The sequence below is a fragment of the Salmo salar genome, chromosome ssa07 (genome assembly GCF_905237065.1).
Source record: "Salmo salar chromosome ssa07, Ssal_v3.1, whole genome shotgun sequence".
NCBI classification, from domain to species: Eukaryota; Metazoa; Chordata; class Actinopteri; order Salmoniformes; family Salmonidae; genus Salmo; species Salmo salar.
Genome location: NC_059448.1, coordinates 34,199,924 through 34,221,232, shown reverse-complemented (window position 1 = coordinate 34,221,232; position 21,309 = coordinate 34,199,924). Strand labels below are relative to the sequence as shown.

Sequence of the window (21,309 nt, the reverse complement as noted above, 5' to 3'; positions counted from 1 at the left end):
TTTTTACAAATATTTGATCAATCTTTGTGTGAAATGGAACAGTATGTATGTACATATTTAATAATGAATTTAGTGTATTTTAAAGATTTGCCTGTTTTTACATGTAGATTGGCTGTCCAATGCATGTTCTGTCACTGAACTAGCCGGAACTTCTCACTGCTAAATTAACTCTTATTTTAGAAGCAGAGACAATTAAAACGTCTGCGACCTACTCTGGTCCCATCCTTACAACTCACCTCCTCCGTTCTTGTAGCAGAGGTAAGGAAAGCGCCACGTTACCCAGGCCGATGATGGGTCCCATCACAGACGGGATGAACTCTAGTTTGTTGCCGCATTGGCCCCTCTCTTGCATCTTCTCCTCTGACTGGAGCTGAGGGACAGGGACCAGGTCCTTCAACATGCTGCTGTTCCTGCCATTTGAGAGTGCCGCTTTAACTATTTCAAGCAATAAAAACATTTTGGCTATTTTCAAGACAAGTAGCTACATGTAGTGATCCAAGTACGTTATGCATATATACATGTATTTATTTTAAAATGTATAGTAACATATAAGTAGTCTGGGTACCTGTCCGTTTGAGTTATTATTCCACTCCATGTCATGCCACGTTTGCCAAGGAGTGGAAAGTTAGCAAAACAGGTTCTTGAGTTGTAAGTAAGTATATGCCAAGTACATTGATACTGCACCATATTATCTTTTGCCTAATGACTCCTCAAAAAAAAAAAGTTGTGGCTCTCTCAAACTGCCATCTGAAGAACTTAAATGTACTCGAAAACAGGCAGAGCTTTACACAATCAAGTTCAGGCCTACCTAAAATTGATTAACATATTGCATTAATCATGTCCCATTATGTCATGTACATACTGTACTGACATTGACCATGAATAGGTGGGAAAGGCAACAGCCCTGAGACAGCATGCTTTCAGAATTGATTAGTTCTTAACAAATGGTTTACATTGAAAATCTCAATCTGGGGAAACAGCCCAGGATGATTCCACACTAAACCTTAGATCTCACGTCATTAAAATATGCCCAGAGGTGAAGTCATCTTACAATTTATTTGATACAAAATCAAGAAGCCTTAGAAAGACATGATGTACCATGTTCTAACCTTAGAATTCAAATATTAGTTAAGTACGCACCATTCATTTCTTGGGGTGTCTCAAGTTTGGCTCTCTGTCAGTGAATATTGATCTGTAGATGTTCACATTTCAGTATTTAACATGAGTGAATAGGGGGTGGGAGGTTGTAATCCTAAATTTAGGCTCAGCCTCCAATCCACTCTGCCCATATGACCCCTCCTCTCCCAATTTAGATACTCACACTTATTGAGTCAGTTGATTATAATTATTTAAATAGTCATATACTCTAGGCATATGGGACCATGAAGTGAATATTGACATGCCAACAAATTAATCAAAGATTAATTATACAATTTGTTTTGGTTAATGATCCAGTGTCCAACTGCGATCACCTATGTCCTGTCTCGTGCTTTCCGTTTGTCTCTCTGGTTAGCTTTTGTCTCTTTAAGAGGTGAGTGGGTCAAATGGACCTGAGGAAGCAGCGAAGGTCAGGACTAGATTTTACTTGGCTTTGCTTCCATTGGTTGGTGGTTTCCCCTACATACAGTAGCTGAAGCAAAGGTGTTCAGAATCACATTACATGCAATTAATGCACCTTTACTGCATTCCCCTTCACAAGTACAAATAGAATACTAATATGAATTTAAATCCTGTGATTAGATATTTGCATGATTAAACACATCACCAAGCCAAAACAATGAATGAGAGGGCAAACACAGAAAATGTAACAAGTTGTTGCATTGTTTCAAGAAAATAGTCAACTGATTGCCAATATTACATTTTTAAACTCTTAATGAACCTTTCATTCTCCTTTGACAACTCCTACAGACTAAGACATACATAGGGGGTACAGTATGAGCTACACGTTGATCTGGGATTGGGAGTGAGACGAAAATATGTCAAAAACATGGGAACCCACGTGTGGCCAGGGAGATCCTGGGTTTAATGACTACCAGAAGTTTAGACAGGCCTGAATCCATAGATCCCACATTCAAAACCCATGGCTCCTAAAACAGTCAGGCCTTCTGATGACTCACCCCAAACTCAAATCTATCTAAGAGGTAGTTGGGAGTTTAGACATCTGATGCCAGACATTGGTTTTGACATTAAATGACATATCAAATCATCTCAAACAGGAAATTGTATATAATGATATTGAACATAAAACAAAAAATGCTGCTCCTTACTCATTTGACTAGGAATTGTTTATTAAAGGTGAGAAAACAAAAACAGACACATTCAATCACTTTATTGCTTAAAACCTATTTACACATTATAAATATGTATCACTACATACAACCATTGTTCCTTGTCCTACATGGAGCTGGCATTTATTGTTTGGATAAAGGCAGAGAGAAGATGACACTGAATGTGCATCCCAAATCTTCACATTTACATTTTTGTCATTATCCAGATCGACTTACAGGAGCAATTAGGGTTAAGTACCTTAACCAAGAGCACATCGATACATTTTTCACCTAGTCAGCCCAGGGGGTTTCGAACCAGAGACTTTTCGGTTACTGGCCCAACACTTAAAAAAGTTAGGCTACCTGCCGACTCAGTACAGTTATCATGAATATGTGGAGGTGTAACACCGCATCCCAAATGGTACCCTATTCCCTTTATAGTGCACTACTTTTTACCAGATCCCATGTAGTGCACTACATATAGAATAGGGTGCCATTTGGGACACATAATTAACCCTCCACAGATTCATAATGACTGTACTGAAGTTTCTGACTGTGGCACCAAATAATTTTCAGACGGGGGTACAGGATGTTGCAGACCCAAAACTCAAGAAACAGACGAAACGGCCCATGGTCATTCCAAGTCGTGCAGTAAAAACCGCTCTGTGCACAGTGTTCTCTGGATTATAAGGCCTTCTTTAACAGTTCTGAATTAGAGAGAAACAAATCCTCATCAACAATTGGTTCCCATGAGGAGAGAGAAGAGGAAGGAGAGCGGGAAAAAAGGTAATCTGGAGTTTGTCTGTGATGCAGAAAATACATCTCTTTCCTCCTCAAAGGAGCTGATGGTCTCATTTCTTTGTAGTATTATTCTCAAGGGAGTATCATCATCCAGTCTTGAGGACAACCCTTAATTTGAAGCTCCTCTACCATTAAGTCAAGAGGGAAATATGTCAGTCAGAACAAGTCGGGGTCTTCCAGACTCAAATGGTCTGATGCGAGCTTACCGGCTGGATGGATTTGTGTGTGGTGGCCGACTGTGCATGTGCGTCTCTGTCCTGGGTCTGCGCTAGCTGCTCTCTAGAGTGTCCGGCTGCTGCTGTTGCTGCTGCTGGGGGAGGGAGGTAGAGGGGGGCATCATTTGGGTCTGGGAGGGGGGCATAATGATCTGGCTCAGCCCGCTGTAGACTGGCGCTTCCAGCACCACTGGCTCCTCACAAACACACTCCAACTTCACCACTGCTGTCACCCCTCCTCCTCCTATGCTTCTGCCCAAACTTCCAACTACGCCCCCACTCAAGATAGATGACTTGCGGGTGCAGTCGATGCAGATGTAGTCCTCGTTCTCGGCCATCTCGCAGGTCACACCCACACACACCTGGTGGAACCACTTGTCACACCCGCCGTCGCACTGAACCCAGTCCACCTGACAGAGGGAAGAGAGACATATACATACAGGCGATCACACCTTCTGCTTAAATAAGGATATAATATCATCAGCTAGTGCTCAGAAAAGGTCATTGCCCTTCAGATTCACAAGAGTCATACTTGTAGATAGTTTGTGTTTTTAAAAGGAATATACCATTACGTACTTGATGTATAATAAGCATGATATTTATGTTGCATTTTATTATAGTGCATTTAAGCCTAATCCAATCCAGTCCCCCTTCAAGTTCTGTAAAGCTGGAGGATATCCCCATGTCTCTGTTGTGCTCTGAGAGCACATGGCTGGGAAGGACTGGGTGGGTGGTTAGGCTACTCATTGACTTAGTTAGTGTCTGTCTAATTTACAGTCACTTCAACAGCACATAGTTTGTCCTGTTAATAGTTGTGTAACTCTAAGGTGTTCCAGTGCTGTTATCAGCTGTTGATATTCAATTGTTCCATGATGCTCACTTCCAAAGATGTTTGCTTCACAGTGTTCAATATTAACTCGGCATACTTAGCTCTGCATCATAGTCAGCAAACAAAAATACAAAGTGAGACATTCAGTTTTTGCTCCGAAGAGCTAATATCATTAAACCTCCTAAAAGGAAAGTATTCAAACACCACAAAATTGAAATTTTGCCTACACATCTCTACTTGTACTTGGGTCAAATCCTGACTTGTGTTTTTGATAGGGCTCGCCCTCTCAGGCCACACACTGAACCCATCTCAGCCCCTCACTGACCTCTGTTGCACCGTTAACCAATAAACCCTCACACCTATCAATCATCTATGGAAATCGTCTGTCAGAATGATTCTGAGTCGCTACATCCTCTCTCAAATGAGCCCCTCTCCCCTGATCCAAAAATGCTCCTTTTTATTCAAGGTCTGATGACCTCTGCTGGCAAATTAATGGTCTCAATCAGTCAGTCTGGAATACCAGGGCAGAAGTCAATCCCTAGGCTGAGGTCGTATCCATAGACACAATAATAGCCCCACCTAGGTTTTCTGACCATATTCCTTACACCCCTCCAGTAATTTTGAAATGTGCATCAAGTAGTGTATACTGGAGAGAGGGTTGATTTTGGACTAAATACACACACACTATAACTGTACATGCTTCTCGTGTCGCTCTCACCTTCTCCTTGCAGGGTCTCATACAGTTCTTGGATGCACAGACAGCGTTCTCATCATTGGAGTCCTCAGCTCCAGACCAGTCGTATTTCGACGGTATATCCAGAATCTTCTTCTCTTTCCTCTTGTCCAGACCCTCCCTGACAGCCTCAGCCTTGACCACAGCCTTATCCTTCCTCTTCCTCTCCTTATCCTCTTTAGCCAGGCGCTTGGCCAGCTGTTTCAGTTCACGGTTCTTATCTGGGTTCAGCTTCAGCTTCTTCTTCTTCTTGGGTTTCCCCAGCGGGTCTAAGAGGCTCCGTTTCGGATCCTTTGAGGACTTGGGGGACCTCATCATGTCTCCGACCCCGGAGACAGCTGCCATGAGAAGCTGGTGCTCCGCCCTCTCCAGCTTCCTCTTCCTCTTCTTCTCAGAGTCCTTCATCTTGATCTTCATCGGCTTCTCAAACTGAGAATCCTCATGCTGGGAAGGGAAGACAGTAAAGAGGGATGGACACACAATTACTCAATTAATAATCCCTACTGAAAGTGCTTTTAAGTTCATTAAGTAGACTTAATCAGGATGCAGGAAACCAGCCTTAGTATCACCCATGTTCAGTTCAGATCATATGTGTGTTTTCAGCCAGTGACTGTGTATTTTTTACTGGAGCTGCCCTCTTGTCTACCTTGACCTCAATGGGTCAACCTGGTTAAATAAAATAAAATGCGATGAACAAAAATATAAAATGCTACATGCAAAAATGTCAAATATTTTACTGAGTTAATTCATTCAAGGAAATCAGTCAATTGAAATAAATTAATTAGGCCTTAATCTACAGATTTCACATGACTGAGAATACAGATATGCAAAGGGTTGTGATTCAGAAAACCAGTCAGTATCTGGTGTGACCACCATTTGCCTCATGGTTGCAGCGTGACATCGCCTTCACATAGTGTGGATCAGGCTGTTGATTGTGACCTGTGGAATGTTGTCCCACTCATCTTCAATGGCTGTGCAAAGTCGCTGGATATTGGTGGGAACTGGAACACGCAATCATATACGTCAATCCAGAGCATTCCAAACATGCTCAATGGGAGACATGTCAGGTGAGTATGCAGGCCATGGAAGATCTGGGACGTTTTCAGCTTCTAGGATGTGGACAGATCCTTGCAACATGGGGCCGTGCATTATCATGCTGAAGCATGAGGTGATGGTGGCGGATGAATTGTACGTCAATGGGCCTAAGGATCTCGTCAGTGTCTCCGTGCATTCAAATTGCCATTGATAAAATGCAATTGTGTTCATTGTCCGTAGCTTATGCCTGCCAATACCATAACCCCATCGCCACTATGGGGCACTCTGTTCACAATGTTGACATCAGCTAACCGCTCACCCACACGACACCATATTGTCATCTGCCTGGTACAGTTGAAACCGGGATACATCAGTGAAAAGCACACTTCTCCAGCATGCAAGTGGCATTCGAAGGTGAGCATTTGCCCACTGAAGTTGGTTACGACGCCAAACTGCAGTCAAATCAAGACCCCTTGTGAGGACGACAAGCATGCAGATGAGCTTCACTGAGACGGTTTCTGACAGTTTATGCAGAAATTCTTTGGTTGTGGTAAAGAAATGAACATTAAATTCTCTGGCACAGCTCTGGTGGACAGTCCTGCAGACATCATGCCAATTGCACACTCCCTCAAAACTTGAGACATCTGTGGCATTGTGTTGTGTGACAAAACTGCACATTATAGTGGCCTTTTATTGTCCCCAGCACTAGGTGCACCTGTGTAATGATCATGCTTTTTAAATCAGCTTCTTGATATGCCACACCTGTCACTTTACAAGTTGCATTTATATTTTTGTTCAGTATAAAAATAAGTATATAAACCAATGCCTCTCTCCTACCTCCATGACCTGTAGGAACCTCTCCTCAGAGGGAGGGTGTGTGGCCTCCAGGATCCTCCAGATGTGCTGGGTCTCATCCAGGGACACCTCCAGCAGGTCCCCCACCATCATCAGCTCCTCCAACTGGGCCTTGGCCGGGGGGGACAGCTCCAGCACAGGGGGCTCCAGGGAGCGAGGCACCAGGGGCGTCTTCCTGGGCTGCATCCTGGGGGTGCTCTGGTCTGGAGGTTAGAGGGGGAGAAGGATTCATCAATCAACCAATGAAAACACACATTTACCCTCTCAATATCTACATATATAGTTGAATGTAAGGATAAGTAACTTGAGATTCTCATTTCTAAATAAGGTCTCAAAGACAATACACATAAGGAAAGATGAGCTTCATAAAATGAATGACACATTTATAAGTTACTATTTTTAAGTATAACAGGGAGAGAGAGTTTGCGTAGCCATAGATTATAATGCCATGTCTTACTCTGAGGGCAGGACTTGGATGCAGAGGAGTAGGCGTGTTCAGCGCATAAAGAGGGTGTGGTGGGCCACATGTGACTGACTACTTCCTCTGACTTGACAGGGATCTCATCATCACAAAACAGGTACGGCTTCACCTCACCTGGGTCCTGACACACACACACACACACACACACACACACACACACACACACACACACACACACACACACAGGAGAGGCAGAGAGCATGAGTGACAGCGAGAAAGTGGGGCAGGTGAGAACACAATGCTAGAAAAGCAGGATTTGCTAAGTGCTGTGTCTTTGCATGAGATAAATTGAATAGCAATGTTTTACTGGCTTTGTTAACACTCCTGCTGAAACATTGCCTATAGAATACTACTATACAGTAGTATTTGGTTTTATTTTAATTGATTCAACAGGTATTTTTGATATTTAAAAAAACTTGGATGCTTGAGAAAACTCTCCATAGGCCATGTTAAGTTCATGTTTGAAGTATCCCTATATTTCTATTACGGGCTATCACTCTGTTATTAGTGCGCCTGCGCAGGAGTCTCGGGGTTGATGAACCTGGCCTGAGTGCAATGGCGACCATGTAGTGTGCAAATACGGTTTAGTAAATGCTGTTAAACTGGAACCTTGTCGTTGTGGCATTTCGAGTTAACACACCACAGTACCTTCATGTCGTAGCCATATGTTTCCCTGATGTCCTCGTCAGAGTCCGTCTCCTCGTCATCGTAGTCGACAGACTGGCGTGGCGACGCTGCCCTGCTGAACCCTGCCTGCTGGAACGTCTGGATGTGACCCTATGGGGAGAACAGACGTCACAGTCATTCTGTTACTTCTCATCAGTAGTAATAACACTATCTTGGAACCAATCTCTGTTTTTCGCTCTCTAATGCACTGAACAAATAAGGAAGAGGAGAGGACCTGGAAAAAAAACACTTTAGTCTGTCCATCTCATGACTTACCTTATCCCTGAGCATCTTGTTTAGAGGATTGACTGGCCATGAGCGCCATATAGAGAGATAACGGCCAACTTTTACACTGGACGCCATGTTAGCGCCTACAAACTCTCTTTATACATGGCTCTTAGTAGCATATGGCAGCAGTAATCTCTTACCTGCAGGTCAGGGTTTGCGGCAGCCTTCTGCAGCTCAGCGTTGATGATCTTCTCGGTCTTCTCCCGGGCAGCCTGTTCTACCATCCTCTGACTGAGGACCGACAGCTTGGCCAGGACCAAGGACAGCTCGTTTGTAGCCAGAGCCTGCCTGGCGCGGTCCTGCAAGTAGAGAGGAGTTAGATTAATCGATTCCATTAATGAATAGAGAGGAGTTTAAATAAACAAGATTTTTGTTTGACTCAGAATATGTGGCTTTTCACCCTTGCACATAAATCAAATTTTGCAAAACATAGCGAGGGCCGAGGACTGCTCGTTTGTAGCTGTCCTAGCAACCATCAAATAATTGATTCTGAAAAGTAGGGATGTGTTCAACACAAGTTAAGTAAAAATACTTTAAAGTACACTTTAGTTGTTTGGGGTATCTTTACTATTTATATTTTGGAGAACTTTTACTTCACTACATTCCTAAAGCAAATAATGAACTTTTTACTCCATATATTTTCCTGACACCCAAAATAACTTGTTTCATGTTGAATGATTAGCAGGACAGGAAAATTGTCCAATTCACACACTTATCAAGAGAACATCCCTTGTCATCCCTACCGCCTCTGATCTGGCAGACTCACTAAACACAAATGCTTTGTTTGTAAATGAGTTGGAGTATGCCCCTGGCTATCGGTAAATAACCCCCCAAAAAATTACGAAAATGGTGCCATCTGGTTTGCTTAATATAAGGAAAGTGAAATAATGTATACTTTTTTTCTTTACATAGTTGAATGTGCTGACAACAAAATCACACAAAAATAATCAATGGAAATCCAATTTATCAACCCATGGAGGTCTGGATTTGGAGTCACACTCAAAATTAAAGTGGAAAACCACACTACAGGCTGATACAACTTTGATGTAATGTCCTTAAAACAAGTCAAAATGAGGCTCAGTAGTGTGTGTGGCCTCCACGTGCCTGTATGACCTCCCTACAATGCCTGGGCATGCTCCTGATGAGGTGGCAGATGGTCTCCTGAGGGATCTCCTCCCAGACCTGGACTAAAGCATCCGCCAACTCCTGGACAGTCTGTGGTGCAACGTGGCGTTGGTGGATGGAGCGAGACATGATGTCCCAGATGTGCTCAATTGGATTCAGGTCTGGGGAATGGGCGGGCCAGTCCATAGCATCAATGCCTTCCTCTTGCAGGAACTGCTGACACACTCCAGCCACATGAGGTGTAGCATTGTCTTGCATTAGGAGGAACCCAGGGCCAACCGCACCAGCATATGGTCTCACAAGGGGTCTGAGGATCTCATCTCGGTACCTAATGGCAGTCAGGCTACCTCTGGCGAGCACATGGAGGGCTGTGCGGCCCCCCAAAGAAATGCCACCCCACACCATGACTGACCCACCGCCAAACAGGTCATGCTGGAGGATGTTGCAGGCAGCAGAACGTTCTCCACGGGCGTCTCCAGACTCTGTCACGTCTGTCACGTGCTCAGTGTGAACCTGCTTTCATCTGTGAAGAGCACAGGGCGCCAGTGGCAAATTTGCCAATCTTGGTGTTCTCTGACAAATGCCAAACGTCCTGCACGGTGTTGGGCTGTAAGCACAACCCCCACCTGTGGACGTCGGGCCCTCATACCACCCTCATGGAGTCTGTTTCTGACCGTTTGAGCAGACACATGCACATTTGTGGCCTGCTGGAGGTCATTTTGCAGGGCTCTGGCAGTGCTTCTCCTGCTCCTCCTTGCACAAAGGCAGAGGTAGCGGTCCTGCTGCTGGGTTGTTGCCCTCCTACGGCCTCCTCCACGTCTCCTGATGTACTGGCCTGTCTCCTGGTAGCGCCTCCATGCTCTGGACACTACGCTGACAGACACAGCAAACCTTCTTGCCACAGCTCGCATTGATGTGCCATCCTGGATGAGCTGCACTACCTGAACCACTTGTGTGGGTTGTAGACTCCGTCTCATGCTACCACTAGAGTGAAAGCACCGCCAGCATTGAAAAGTGACCAAAACATCAGCCAGGAAGCATAGGAACTGAGAAGTGGTCTGTGGTCCCCACCTGCAGAACCACTCCTTTATTGGGGGTGTCTTGCTAATTGCCTATAATTTCCATCTGTTGTCTATACCATTTGCACAACAGCATGTGAAATTTATTGTCAATCAGTGTTGCTTCCAAAGTGGACAGTTTGATTTCACAGAAGTGTGATTAACTTGGAGTTACATTGTGTTGTTTAAGTGTTCCCTTTATTTTTTTGAGCAGTGTATATATATATATATATATATATATATATATATATATATATACTCATATATATATACTTCAAATAGCCACACTTTGCCTTGATGACAGCTTTGCACACTCTTGGCATTCTCTCAACCAGCTTCAACTGGAATTATTTTCCAACAGTCTTGAAGGAGGTCCCACATATGCTGAGCACTTGTTGGCTGCTTTTCCTTCACTCTGCGGTCCAACTCATCCTAAATCATCTCAATTGGGTTGAAGTCGGGTGATTGTGGAGGCCAGGTCATCTGATGCAGCACTCCATCACACTCCTTCTTGGTCAAATAGCCTTTCAACAGCCTGGAAGTGTGTTGGGTCATTAAAAAAATAAATGACAGTCCCACAAAGCGCAAACCAGATGGGACCCAGCAGAACGCTGTGGTAGCCATGCTGGTTAAGTGTGCCTTGAATTCTAAATAAATCCGAGTGTCACCAGCAAAGCACCCCCACACCATAACACCTCCTCCTAAATGCTTCACGTGGGAAATACACATTCAGAGATCATCCTTTCACCCACATCGCGTCTCACAAAGACACGGCGGTTGGAACCAAAAATCTCCAATTTGGACTGCAGACCAAAGGACAGATTTCCACTGGTCGAATGTCCATTGCTTGTGTTTCTTGGCCCAAGCAAGTCTCTTCTTATTGGTGTCCTTTAGTAGTGCTTTCATTGCAGCAATTCAACCACCAAGGCCTGATTCACAGTCTCCTCGGAACTGTTGATGTGTCTGTTACTTGAACTCTGAAGCATTTATTTAGGCTGCAATTTCTGAGGCTGGTAACTCTAATGAACTTGTCCTCTGCAGCAGAAGTCTTCCATTCCTGTGGCGGTCCTCATGAGAGCCAGTTTCATCATAGTGCTTGATGGTTTTTGCAACTGCACTTGAAGAAACTTTCAAAGTTCATTAAATTTTCCACATGGACTGAGCTTCTTGTCTTCAAGTAATGGACTGTAATTTCTCTTTGCTTATTTGAGCTGTTCTTGCCATAAGGACATTGTATTTTACCAAATAGGGCCATCTTCTGTATACCCCCCTACCTTGTCACAACACAACTGATTGGCTCAAACGCATTAACTTCACTAGGGTAGGGGGCACTATTTTCACCTCTGGATGATAAGTGTGCCCAAAGTAAACTGCCTGCTACTCAGGCCCAGAAGCTAGGATATGCATATAATTGGTAGATTTGGATAGAAAACACTCTACAGTTTCTAAAACTGTTAAAATAATGTCTATGAGTACAACAGAACTGATATGGCAGGCGAAAACCTGAGGAAAATCCATCCAGGAAGTGGGATTTATTTATTTTTGTAGTTTTCTATTGAATGCCATTACAGTACCCATCGACTTAGGACTCAAATTGCACTTCCTATGGCTTCCACTAGATGTCAACAGTCTTTAGAACAGTCTTTTGTTTCAGGCTTGTATTCTGAAACATGAGGGAGTAAGACCAGTCTGAATGAGTGGACACTGAGGTTTTTCATGTGCGCGACCGAGAGCACGCCTTTCTTGTTTTCCTTTTATATTGTCCGGTTGAAATGTTATTGATTATTATGACTAAAAACAACCTGAGGATTGATTATAAACATCGTTTGACATGTTTCTACGAACTTTACTGATACTTTCGGATTTTTCGTCTGTTGTGACTGCCTTTGAGCCAGTGGATTACTGAACAAAACGCACAAACAAAACGGAGGTTTGTGGATATAAAGAGGGACTTTATCGAACAAAACAAAACATTTTGGAGTAAATGGGAGTCTTGTGAGTGCAACCATATGAAGATCATCAAAGGTAAGTGATTAATTTTATCACCATTTCTAACTTGTGTAACTCCTCTACTTGGCTGGTAACTGTTTGTAATAATTTGTCTGCTGGTCGCTGTTCTCAGATAATCGCATGGTATGTAAAGCCTTTTTGAAATCTGACACCGTGGTTGGATTAACCTCTATGGGCTAGGTGGGACGCTTGCATCCCACCTACTCAACAGCCAGTGTAATCCCGTGGCGCGATATTCAAATACCTCAAAAATGCAAAAACTTCAATTTTTCAAACATATGACTATTTTACACCATTTTAAAAGACAAGACTCTCGTTAATCTAACCACACTGTCCGATTTCAAAAAGGCTTTACAACGAAAGCAAAACATTAGATTATGTCAGCAGAGTACCCAGCCAGAAATAATCAGACACCCATTTTTCAAGCTAGCATATAATGTCACATAAACCCAAACCACAGCTAAATGCAGCACTAACCTTTGATGATCTTCATCAGATGACAACCCTAGGACATTATGTTATACAATACATGCATGTTTTGTTCAATCAAGTTCATATTTATATCAAAAAACAGCTTTTTACATTAGCATGTGACTAGCATGTGACTAGCATTCCACCGAACACTGCCGGTGAATTTACTAAATTACTCACGATAAACGTTCACAAAAAACATAACAATTATTTTAAGAATTATAGATACAGAACTCCTCTATACACTCGCTATGTCCGATTTTAAAATAGCTTTTCGGTGAAAGCACATTTTGCAATATTCTCAGTAGATAGCCCGGCATCACAGGGCTAGCTATTTAGACACCCAGCAAGTTTAGCATTCACCAAAGTCAGATTTACTATAAGAAAAATTGTATTACCTTTGCTGTCTTCGTCAGAATGCACTCCCAGGACTTCTACTTCAATAACAAATGTTGGTTTGGTCCCAAATAATCCATTGTTATATCCAAATAGCGGCGTTTTGTTCGTGCGTTCAAGACACTATCCGAAAGGGTAACGAAGGGTTACGAGCATGGCGCATTTCGTGACAAAAAAATTCTAAATATTCCTTTACCGTACTTCGAAGCATGTCAACCGCTGTTTAAAATAAATTTTTATGCCATTTTTCTTGTAAAAAAGCGATAATATTCCGACCGGGAAATCGTTTTTTTATTACAAAGAGAGTGAAAGTAAAAGCATGCTATCCCCTCATGCACGAGCCTCAGTCTAATGGCCCTCTGATAGAGCACTTGCCAAACGCGCTAATGTGTTTCAGCCTGGGGATGGAATTACATCGTTCAGCTTTTTCCCGCCTTCTGAGAGCCCATGGGAGCCGTAGGAAGTGTCACGTCATGCCAGAGATCCCCTGTATTTGTTAGAGATGATCAAGGAGGGCAAGAAATTGTCAGACAGGCCACTTCCTGTAAGGAATCTTCTCAGGTTTTGGCCTGCCAAATGAGTTCTGTTATACTCACAGACACCATTCAAACAGTTTTAGAAACTTTAGGGTGTTTTCTATCCAAATCAAACAATTATATGCATATTCTAGTTACTGGGCAGGAGTAGTAACCAGATTAAATCGGGTACGTTTTTTATCCGGCCGTGCAAATACTGCCCCCTAGCCCCAACAGGTTAACAAGAAGTTAATCTTTAAACCGATGTATAACACTTGTACGTTTTATGAATTTTTATAATGAGTATTTCTGTTTTTGAATTTGGCACTCTGCAATTTCACTGGATGTTGGCCAGGTGGGACGGTAGCGTCCCTCCTAGAGAGGTTAAGGCATCTTTACTTTTACCACAACTGCCTACCTGCCAGCCCATGGCCCTCTCCGTCAGGCACTGTAGGGCCTCCCCCTCAGGCAGACGCACCGGCAGCTTCTGGAGGGACACCAGGAGAGACAGGATGGTCTCCAGACGCGGGCGACGCGAGCGCTGGCATAACGGGCACAGGAATTTGGCCTCCTTGCTGTTGCTCTGGCACCCGGCCGAGCCCATGAGCTTCTTCTGCGAGCCCGCTTTCGGTAACGGCACACAGGCTCCGTGGAACCAGTCCTTGCACAGTTCACACTGCAGCATAAACCCGCTGGCAGTCTTACGACACAGACAGAACTTGACCTCCTCGATGCGGTCAGACATGGCCATCTTAGCCAGGTTGGCAGCTCGGAGAGAGTGTATGGCCTCAACTTCTTTCTGCTCCTTGGATTTGAATGCCGCTACGACGATGGCCGGGTCACAGGCATCTTCATAACGCTCGTCAAGGTCGCTGAGACCCTCCAGGTCCAGACCTCTCTCCTTCTCAAGGAGCTCCTTGACTCGTTTGCGTTTGCTGTTGCCGTAGATACCAATATCCACACGTGGACTAAGGACCTAAGAGAGACAACAAACAGAGAATAGAGATTAGCTCACATGTTCTCTAACTACTAGTCCTATGATAATATTGGTCCTATTCTACCTACAGTATAGACAGATGGAATTCACAACAATCTGCGTATGGTGGTCCACCAACTTCTGCACCATTCTACATAGCTTACGCAAATATATAATATTGCACTCTGGGGTCAGCATTAGAGGTCGACCGATTAATCGGAATGGGCGATTAATTAGGGCCGATTTCAAGTTTTCATAACAATCGGTAATCGGTATTTCTGGACACCGATTAAATTATTTTACATTTACATTTAAGTCATTTAGCAGACGCTCTTATCCAGAGCGACTTACAAATTGGTGCATTCACCTTATAATATCCAGTGGAACAACCACTTTACAATAGTGCATCTAAATCTTTTAAGGAGGGGTTAGAAGGATTACTTTATCCTATTTAAAGAGGTGGGGTTTCAGGTGTCTCCGGAAGGTGGTGATTGACTCCGCTGTCCTGTATTTTTTTACACCTTTATTTAACTAGGCAAGTCAGTTAAGAACACATTCTTATTTTCAATGACGGCCTAGGAACGGTGGGTTAACTGCCTTGTTCAGGGGCAGAACAACAGATTTTTACCTTGTCAGCTCGAGGATTCAATCTTGCAACCTTACGGTTAACTAGTCCAACGCTCTAACCACCTGCTTTACATTGCACTCCACGAGGAGCCTGCCTGTGACGTGAATGCAGTAAGAAGCCAAGGTAAGTTGCTAGCTAGCATTAACCTGTTTGGGATAGGGGGCAGTATTTGCACGGCCGGATAAAAAAACGTACCCGATTTAATCTGGTTACTACTCCTGCCCAGAAACTAGAACATGCATATAATTAGTAGATTTGGATAGAAAACACAAAAGTTTATAAAACTGTTTGAATGGTGTCTGTGAGTATAACAGAACTCATATGGCAGGCCAAAACCTGAGAAGTCTCTGCTGTCTCTGGGCGAATAACAGCAGGAGAATGTGTGAGTGGTCAGCCTGGGGACAGTGAGAGAGGCACGTTCACAAGAATTTTCAATTTTTTTCTTTCAGCCTTTGAATGAATACAACGTCGCCCGGTTGGAATATTATCGCTATTTTACGAGAAAAATAGCATAAAAATTGATTTTAAACAGCGTTTGACATGCTTCGAAGTACGGTAATGGAATATTTAGAAGTTTTTGGTCCCGAAATGCGCTCGCGCGTCTTCGGATAGTGACCTGAAAGCACGAACAAAAGGGAGCTATTTGAATATAACTATGGATTATTTGGAACCAAAACAACATTTGTTGTTGAAGTAGAAGTCCTGGGAGTGCATTCTGACGAAGAACAGCAAAGGTAATCCAATTTTTCTAATAGTAATTCTTAGTTTAGGTTGTCCCAAACTTGGTGGGTGTCAAAATAGCTAGCCGTGATGGCCGGGCTATGTACTCAGAATATTGCAAAATGTGCTTTCGCCGAAAAGCTATTTTAAAATCGGACATAGCGATTGCATAAAGGAGTTCTGTATATATAATTATTAAAATAATTGTTATGTATTTTGTGAACGTTTATCGTGAGTAATTTAGTAAATTCACCGGAAGTTTGATGGGTATGCTAGTTCTTAACATCACATGCTAATGTAAAAGCTGGTTTTTGATATAAATCATCTGATGAAGATGAAAATGGCCGTGTGGTTTTTTGTGTCTATGTACTCTCCTAACATAATCTAATGTTTTGCTTTCGCTGTAAAGCCTTTTGGAAATCGGACAACGTGGTTCGATTCAGGAGAAGTGTATCTGTAAAATAGTCCTATGTTTGAGAACTTTGAATTATGACATTTTGTGATTTTAAATTTGGCGCTCTGATTTGTCACTGGCTGTTGAATAGTGTGGGACGATTTCATCCCACCTCCCCTAGAGAGGTTAAACTTATCTTATAAAAATCAATCAATCAATCATAATCACTAGTTAACTACACATGGTTGATGATATTACTAGTTTATCTAGCCTGTCCTGCGTTGCATATAATCGATGCGGTGCGCATTCGCGAAAAAGGACTGTCATTGCTCCAACGTGTACCTAACCATAAACATCAATGTCTTTCTTAAAATCAATACACAAGTATATATTTTTAAACCTGCATATTTAGCTAAAAGAAATCCAGGTTCGCAGGCAATATTAACCAAGTGAAATTGTGTCACTTCTCTTGCGTTCATTGCATGCAGAGTCAGGGTATATGCAACCGTTTGGGCCGCCTGGCTCGTTGCTAACTAATTTGCCAGAATTGTATGTAATTATGACATACATTGAAGGTTGTGCAATGTAACAGGAATATTTAGACTTAGGGATGCCACCCGTTAGATAAAATACGGAACGGTTCCGTATTTCACTGAAAGAATAAACGTTTTGTTTTCGAGATGATAGTTTCCGGATTCGACCATATTAATGACCTAAGGCTCGTATTTCTGTGTGTTTATTATATTATAATTAAGTTTATGATTAGATAGAGCAGTCTGACTGAGTGGTGGTAGGCACCAGCAGGCTCGTAAGCATTCATTCAAACAGCACCTTCGTGCGTTTTGCCAGCAGCTCTTCGCAGTGCTTCAAGCATTGCGCTGTTTATGACTTCAAGCCTATCAACTCCCAAGATTAGGCTGGTGTAACCGATGTGAAATGGCTAGCTAGTTAGCGGGGTGTGCGCTAATAGCGTTTAAAATGTCACTCGCTCTGAGACTTGGAGTAGTTGTTCCCCTTGCTCTGCATGGGTAACGCTGCTTCGAGGGTGGCTGTTGTCGATGTGTTTCTGGTTCGAGCCCAGGTAGGAGCGAGGAGAGGGACGGAAGCTATACTGGCAATACTAAAGTGCCTATAAGAACATCCAAAGGTATATGAAATACAAATCGTATAGAGAAAAATAGTCCTGTTATTCCTATAATAACTACAACCTAAAACTTCTTACCTGGGAATATTGAAGACTCATGTTAAAAGGAACCATCAGCTTTTATATTATCTCATGTTCTGAGCAAGGAACTTAAAAGTTAGCTTTCTTACATGGCACATATTGCACTTTTACTTTCTTCTCCAACACTTTGTTTTTGCATTATTTAAACCAAATTGAACATGTTTCATTATTTATTTGAGGCTAAATTTATTTTATTGATGTATTATATTAAAGTTAAAATAAGTGTTCATTCAGTATTGTTGTAATTGTCATTATTACAAATAAAATGTTAAAAAAGAAAGAAAAAAAATATATAAGAAATCGTCCGATTAAATCGGTATCGGCTTTTTTGGTCCTCCAATAATCGGTATTGGCGTTGAAAAAGCATAATCGGTCGACCTCTTGTCAGCATAGTCTGAAAAGGGCTGCTTGATTAGATAAATCCATTAAACCCCCATCTCAGCGACATACTCATCCATGATTTCCCAATGCCTAGGTACAGCCCAACCTAGGGTATTATGTCTTACCTGTAGCAGGGTGTAGGTGGAGTTCTTCTTGAGGAATGTGCGTGCGGTCCGCTCCCTCCAGGCGCGGGCTGAGGCCACCTGGGATTCGACCTGGGGCAGGGGGTCCAGCCGGATGGGGATGGAGCGACCCCTCGCCAGCAGGCTCTCCAGCTGCTCCAGGTATGCATAGTTACTGCCACACTGAAGGTAGTGAGACATATGGGGGAAACATACAAGGAAATTAATCATCATTATCAATTAAAAAAATATATAATAATAATGCATCGCACAGTATGCACATGTATCATTCATGTTCTGACAATAAGATAAATTACAAACTTAACAATAACCATGTTTCCAACCAACTATTTATATGCAAGTCAATTTCCAGTCAGAAAAAAATAAAACTCATGACAGGCCTGATGGAAACAGTACAATTGCCTGTAAACTTTCCAAATGTCGACAGAACAAAAATACACTTGACGGGATAATTGTTTTGTCGGTAAAATAGATAAATAGGACAAATGCAGCGGAAACGCTTTGATGCGGATAACCATCATGTCACAGTAAATAATATGGTTGTGTGGTCCTCCCACTATGACTTGGAAAAGCATGCACACTGCACAGTTTATTATTCTACATATTACATAAATTATGAACTTTAGAGGGTGGTGAATGTGCACAGTGATGAGCTTGATGCTTCTTTCCAATAAATATTGAGGGTCTTAATTTTATGCTGGTGGCATGATCTGTGCTTGGCTGTCAATAAATAAAAATGATCTCACTCTTATCCATAACCTCATCATAAAGCCTACCCAGTGCTCTGTATCTGCGAGCTGTTGACAAGAGAGCACGTGCCAAAAACCAGATTGGGCACATTTGCTGTTTCTCTCAGACTTTGTGGCAAACCATCGACAGAGTTAAAAATTGGGATGGAAACACGTCGCACGTCTGTTTTTTTATTAGGTACAGTTGAAGTAGGAAGTTTACATACACTTTGGTTGGATTCATTAAAACTCGTTTTTCAACCACTCCACAAATTTCTTGTTAAACTATAGTTTTGGCAAGTCGGTTAGGACATCTACTTTGTGCATGACACGTCATTTTTCCAACAATTGTTTACAGACAGATTATTTCACTTATAATTCACTGTATCCCAATTCCAGTGGGTCAGAAGTTTATATGCACTACGTTGACTGTGCATTTAAACAGCTTGGAAAATTCCAGAAAATGTTGTCATGGCTTTAGAAGCTAATAGGCTAATTGACATAATTTGAGTCAATTTGAGGTGTACCTGTGGATGTATTTCAAGGCCTAAACCGAGTGCCTCTTTGCTTGACATCATGGGAAAATAAAAAAAAATCAGCCAAGACCTCAGAAAACAAATTGTAGACCACCACAAGTCTGGTTCATCCTTGGGAGCAATTTCCAAACATCTTAAGGTACCACTTTCATCTGTACAAACAATAGTACGCAAGCATAAACACCATGGGACAACAGCGGCAAAGGACCTTGTGAAGATGCTGGAGGTACAGAAGTATCTATATCCACAGTAAAATGAGTCCTATTTCAACATAACCTGAAAGGCCGCTCAGCAAGGAAGCCGCCACTGCTCCAAAAACGCCATAAAAAAAGCCAGACTACGGTTTGCAGCTGCACATGGGGACAAAGATCGTAATTTCTGGAGAAATGTCCTCTGGTCTGATGAAACAAAAATAGAACTGTTTGGCCATAATGACTATCATTATGTTTGGAGGTTAAAGGGGGATGCTTGCAAGCCGAAGAACACCATCCCAACCGTGACGCACAGGGGTGGCAGCATCATGTTGTGGGGGTGCTTTGCTGCAGGAGGGACTGGTGCACTTCACAAAATAGATGGCATCATGAGGTAGGAAAATGATGTGGATATAGTGAAGCTACATCTCAAGACATCAGCCAGGAAGTTAAAGCTTGGTCGTAAATGGGTCTTCCAAATGGACAATGACCCCAAGTGTACTTCCAAAATGGCTTAAGGACAACAAAGTCAAGGTATTGGAGTGGCCATCACTAAGCCTTGATCTCAATCCTATTGAAAATTTGTGGGCAGAACTGAAAAAGCGTGTGCGAGGAAGGAGGCCTACAAACCTGACTCAGTTACACCAGCTCTGTCAGGAGGAATGGACCAAAATTCACCCAACTTATTGTGGGAAGCTTGTGGAAGGCAACCCGAAACGTTTGACACACCAAATACTAATTGAGTGCATGTAAACTTCTGACCCACTGGGAATGTGATGAAAGAAATAAAATCTGAAATAAAATCACTCTACACTATCATTTCACATTCTTAAAATAAAGTGGTGATCCTAACTGACCTAAGAAAGGGAATTGTTACTAGGATTAAATGTTAGGAATTGTGAAAAAAATGAGTTTAAATATATTTGGCTAAGGTGTATGTAAACTTCCAACTTCAACTGTAAATGAAAAGTTGTGCTTTTTATTTGCACTACGTCATTAACTTCTATGGGCTAGGTGGGAGGGTGGCGTCCCACCTGCGGGACACAGCCAGTGAAATATCAAGGCGGCAAATTCAAAAACAACAAAATGTCATAATTCTACTTTCTCAAACATACGACTATTTTACACCATTTTAAAGATACACGTCTCCTTGATGTAACCACACCGTCTGATTTCAAAAAGGCGAAAGTAAAACATTAGATTATGTTAGGAGAGTACATAGACAAAAATAATCACACAGCCATTTTACAAGCAAGGACACGTGTCAATAAAACCCAAAACACAGCAAAATGAAGCACTAACCTTTGACGATCTTCATCAGATGACACTCCTAGGACATTATGTTACACAATACATGTATGTTTTGTTCGATAACGTTCATATTTATATCCAAAAACAGCATTTTACATTGGTGCGTGACGTTCAGAAAATATTTTGCCTCCAATACTTCCGGTGAATCAGCACAACAATTTACAAAAATACTCATCATAAACGTTGATAAAATATTAAACTTATTCAAAGAATTATAGATGAACATCTCCTTTATGCAACCGCTGTGACAGATTTCAAAAAAGCTTCACGAGGAAAGCACACTTTGCAATAATCTGAGTACGGCGCTCAGAAAAATACACCAGGCAATACA

At 42.3% G+C, this 21,309-nt stretch overlaps 1 protein-coding gene across 1 annotated transcript in view; it reads right to left on the bottom strand.

The window, feature by feature from the left end:
* Positions 1 to 2,267: 2,267 nt before the first annotated feature.
* Positions 2,268 to 21,309, bottom strand: part of LOC106609087 (lysine-specific demethylase 5A) — a 93,585-nt gene continuing 74,543 nt past the window's right edge. The window contains exons 22-29 of the mRNA XM_045722508.1: positions 18,195 to 18,374; positions 14,164 to 14,721; positions 8,311 to 8,469; positions 7,865 to 7,993; positions 7,193 to 7,337; positions 6,718 to 6,938; positions 4,831 to 5,289; positions 2,268 to 3,693 (exon numbers count right to left, since the gene is read on the bottom strand). Coding sequence (XP_045578464.1) covers positions 3,337 to 3,693; positions 4,831 to 5,289; positions 6,718 to 6,938; positions 7,193 to 7,337; positions 7,865 to 7,993; positions 8,311 to 8,469; positions 14,164 to 14,721; positions 18,195 to 18,374 — 2,208 coding nt within the window. The 3' untranslated portion in view covers positions 2,268 to 3,336. The remainder of the gene's footprint in view (positions 3,694 to 4,830; positions 5,290 to 6,717; positions 6,939 to 7,192; positions 7,338 to 7,864; positions 7,994 to 8,310; positions 8,470 to 14,163; positions 14,722 to 18,194; positions 18,375 to 21,309) is intronic.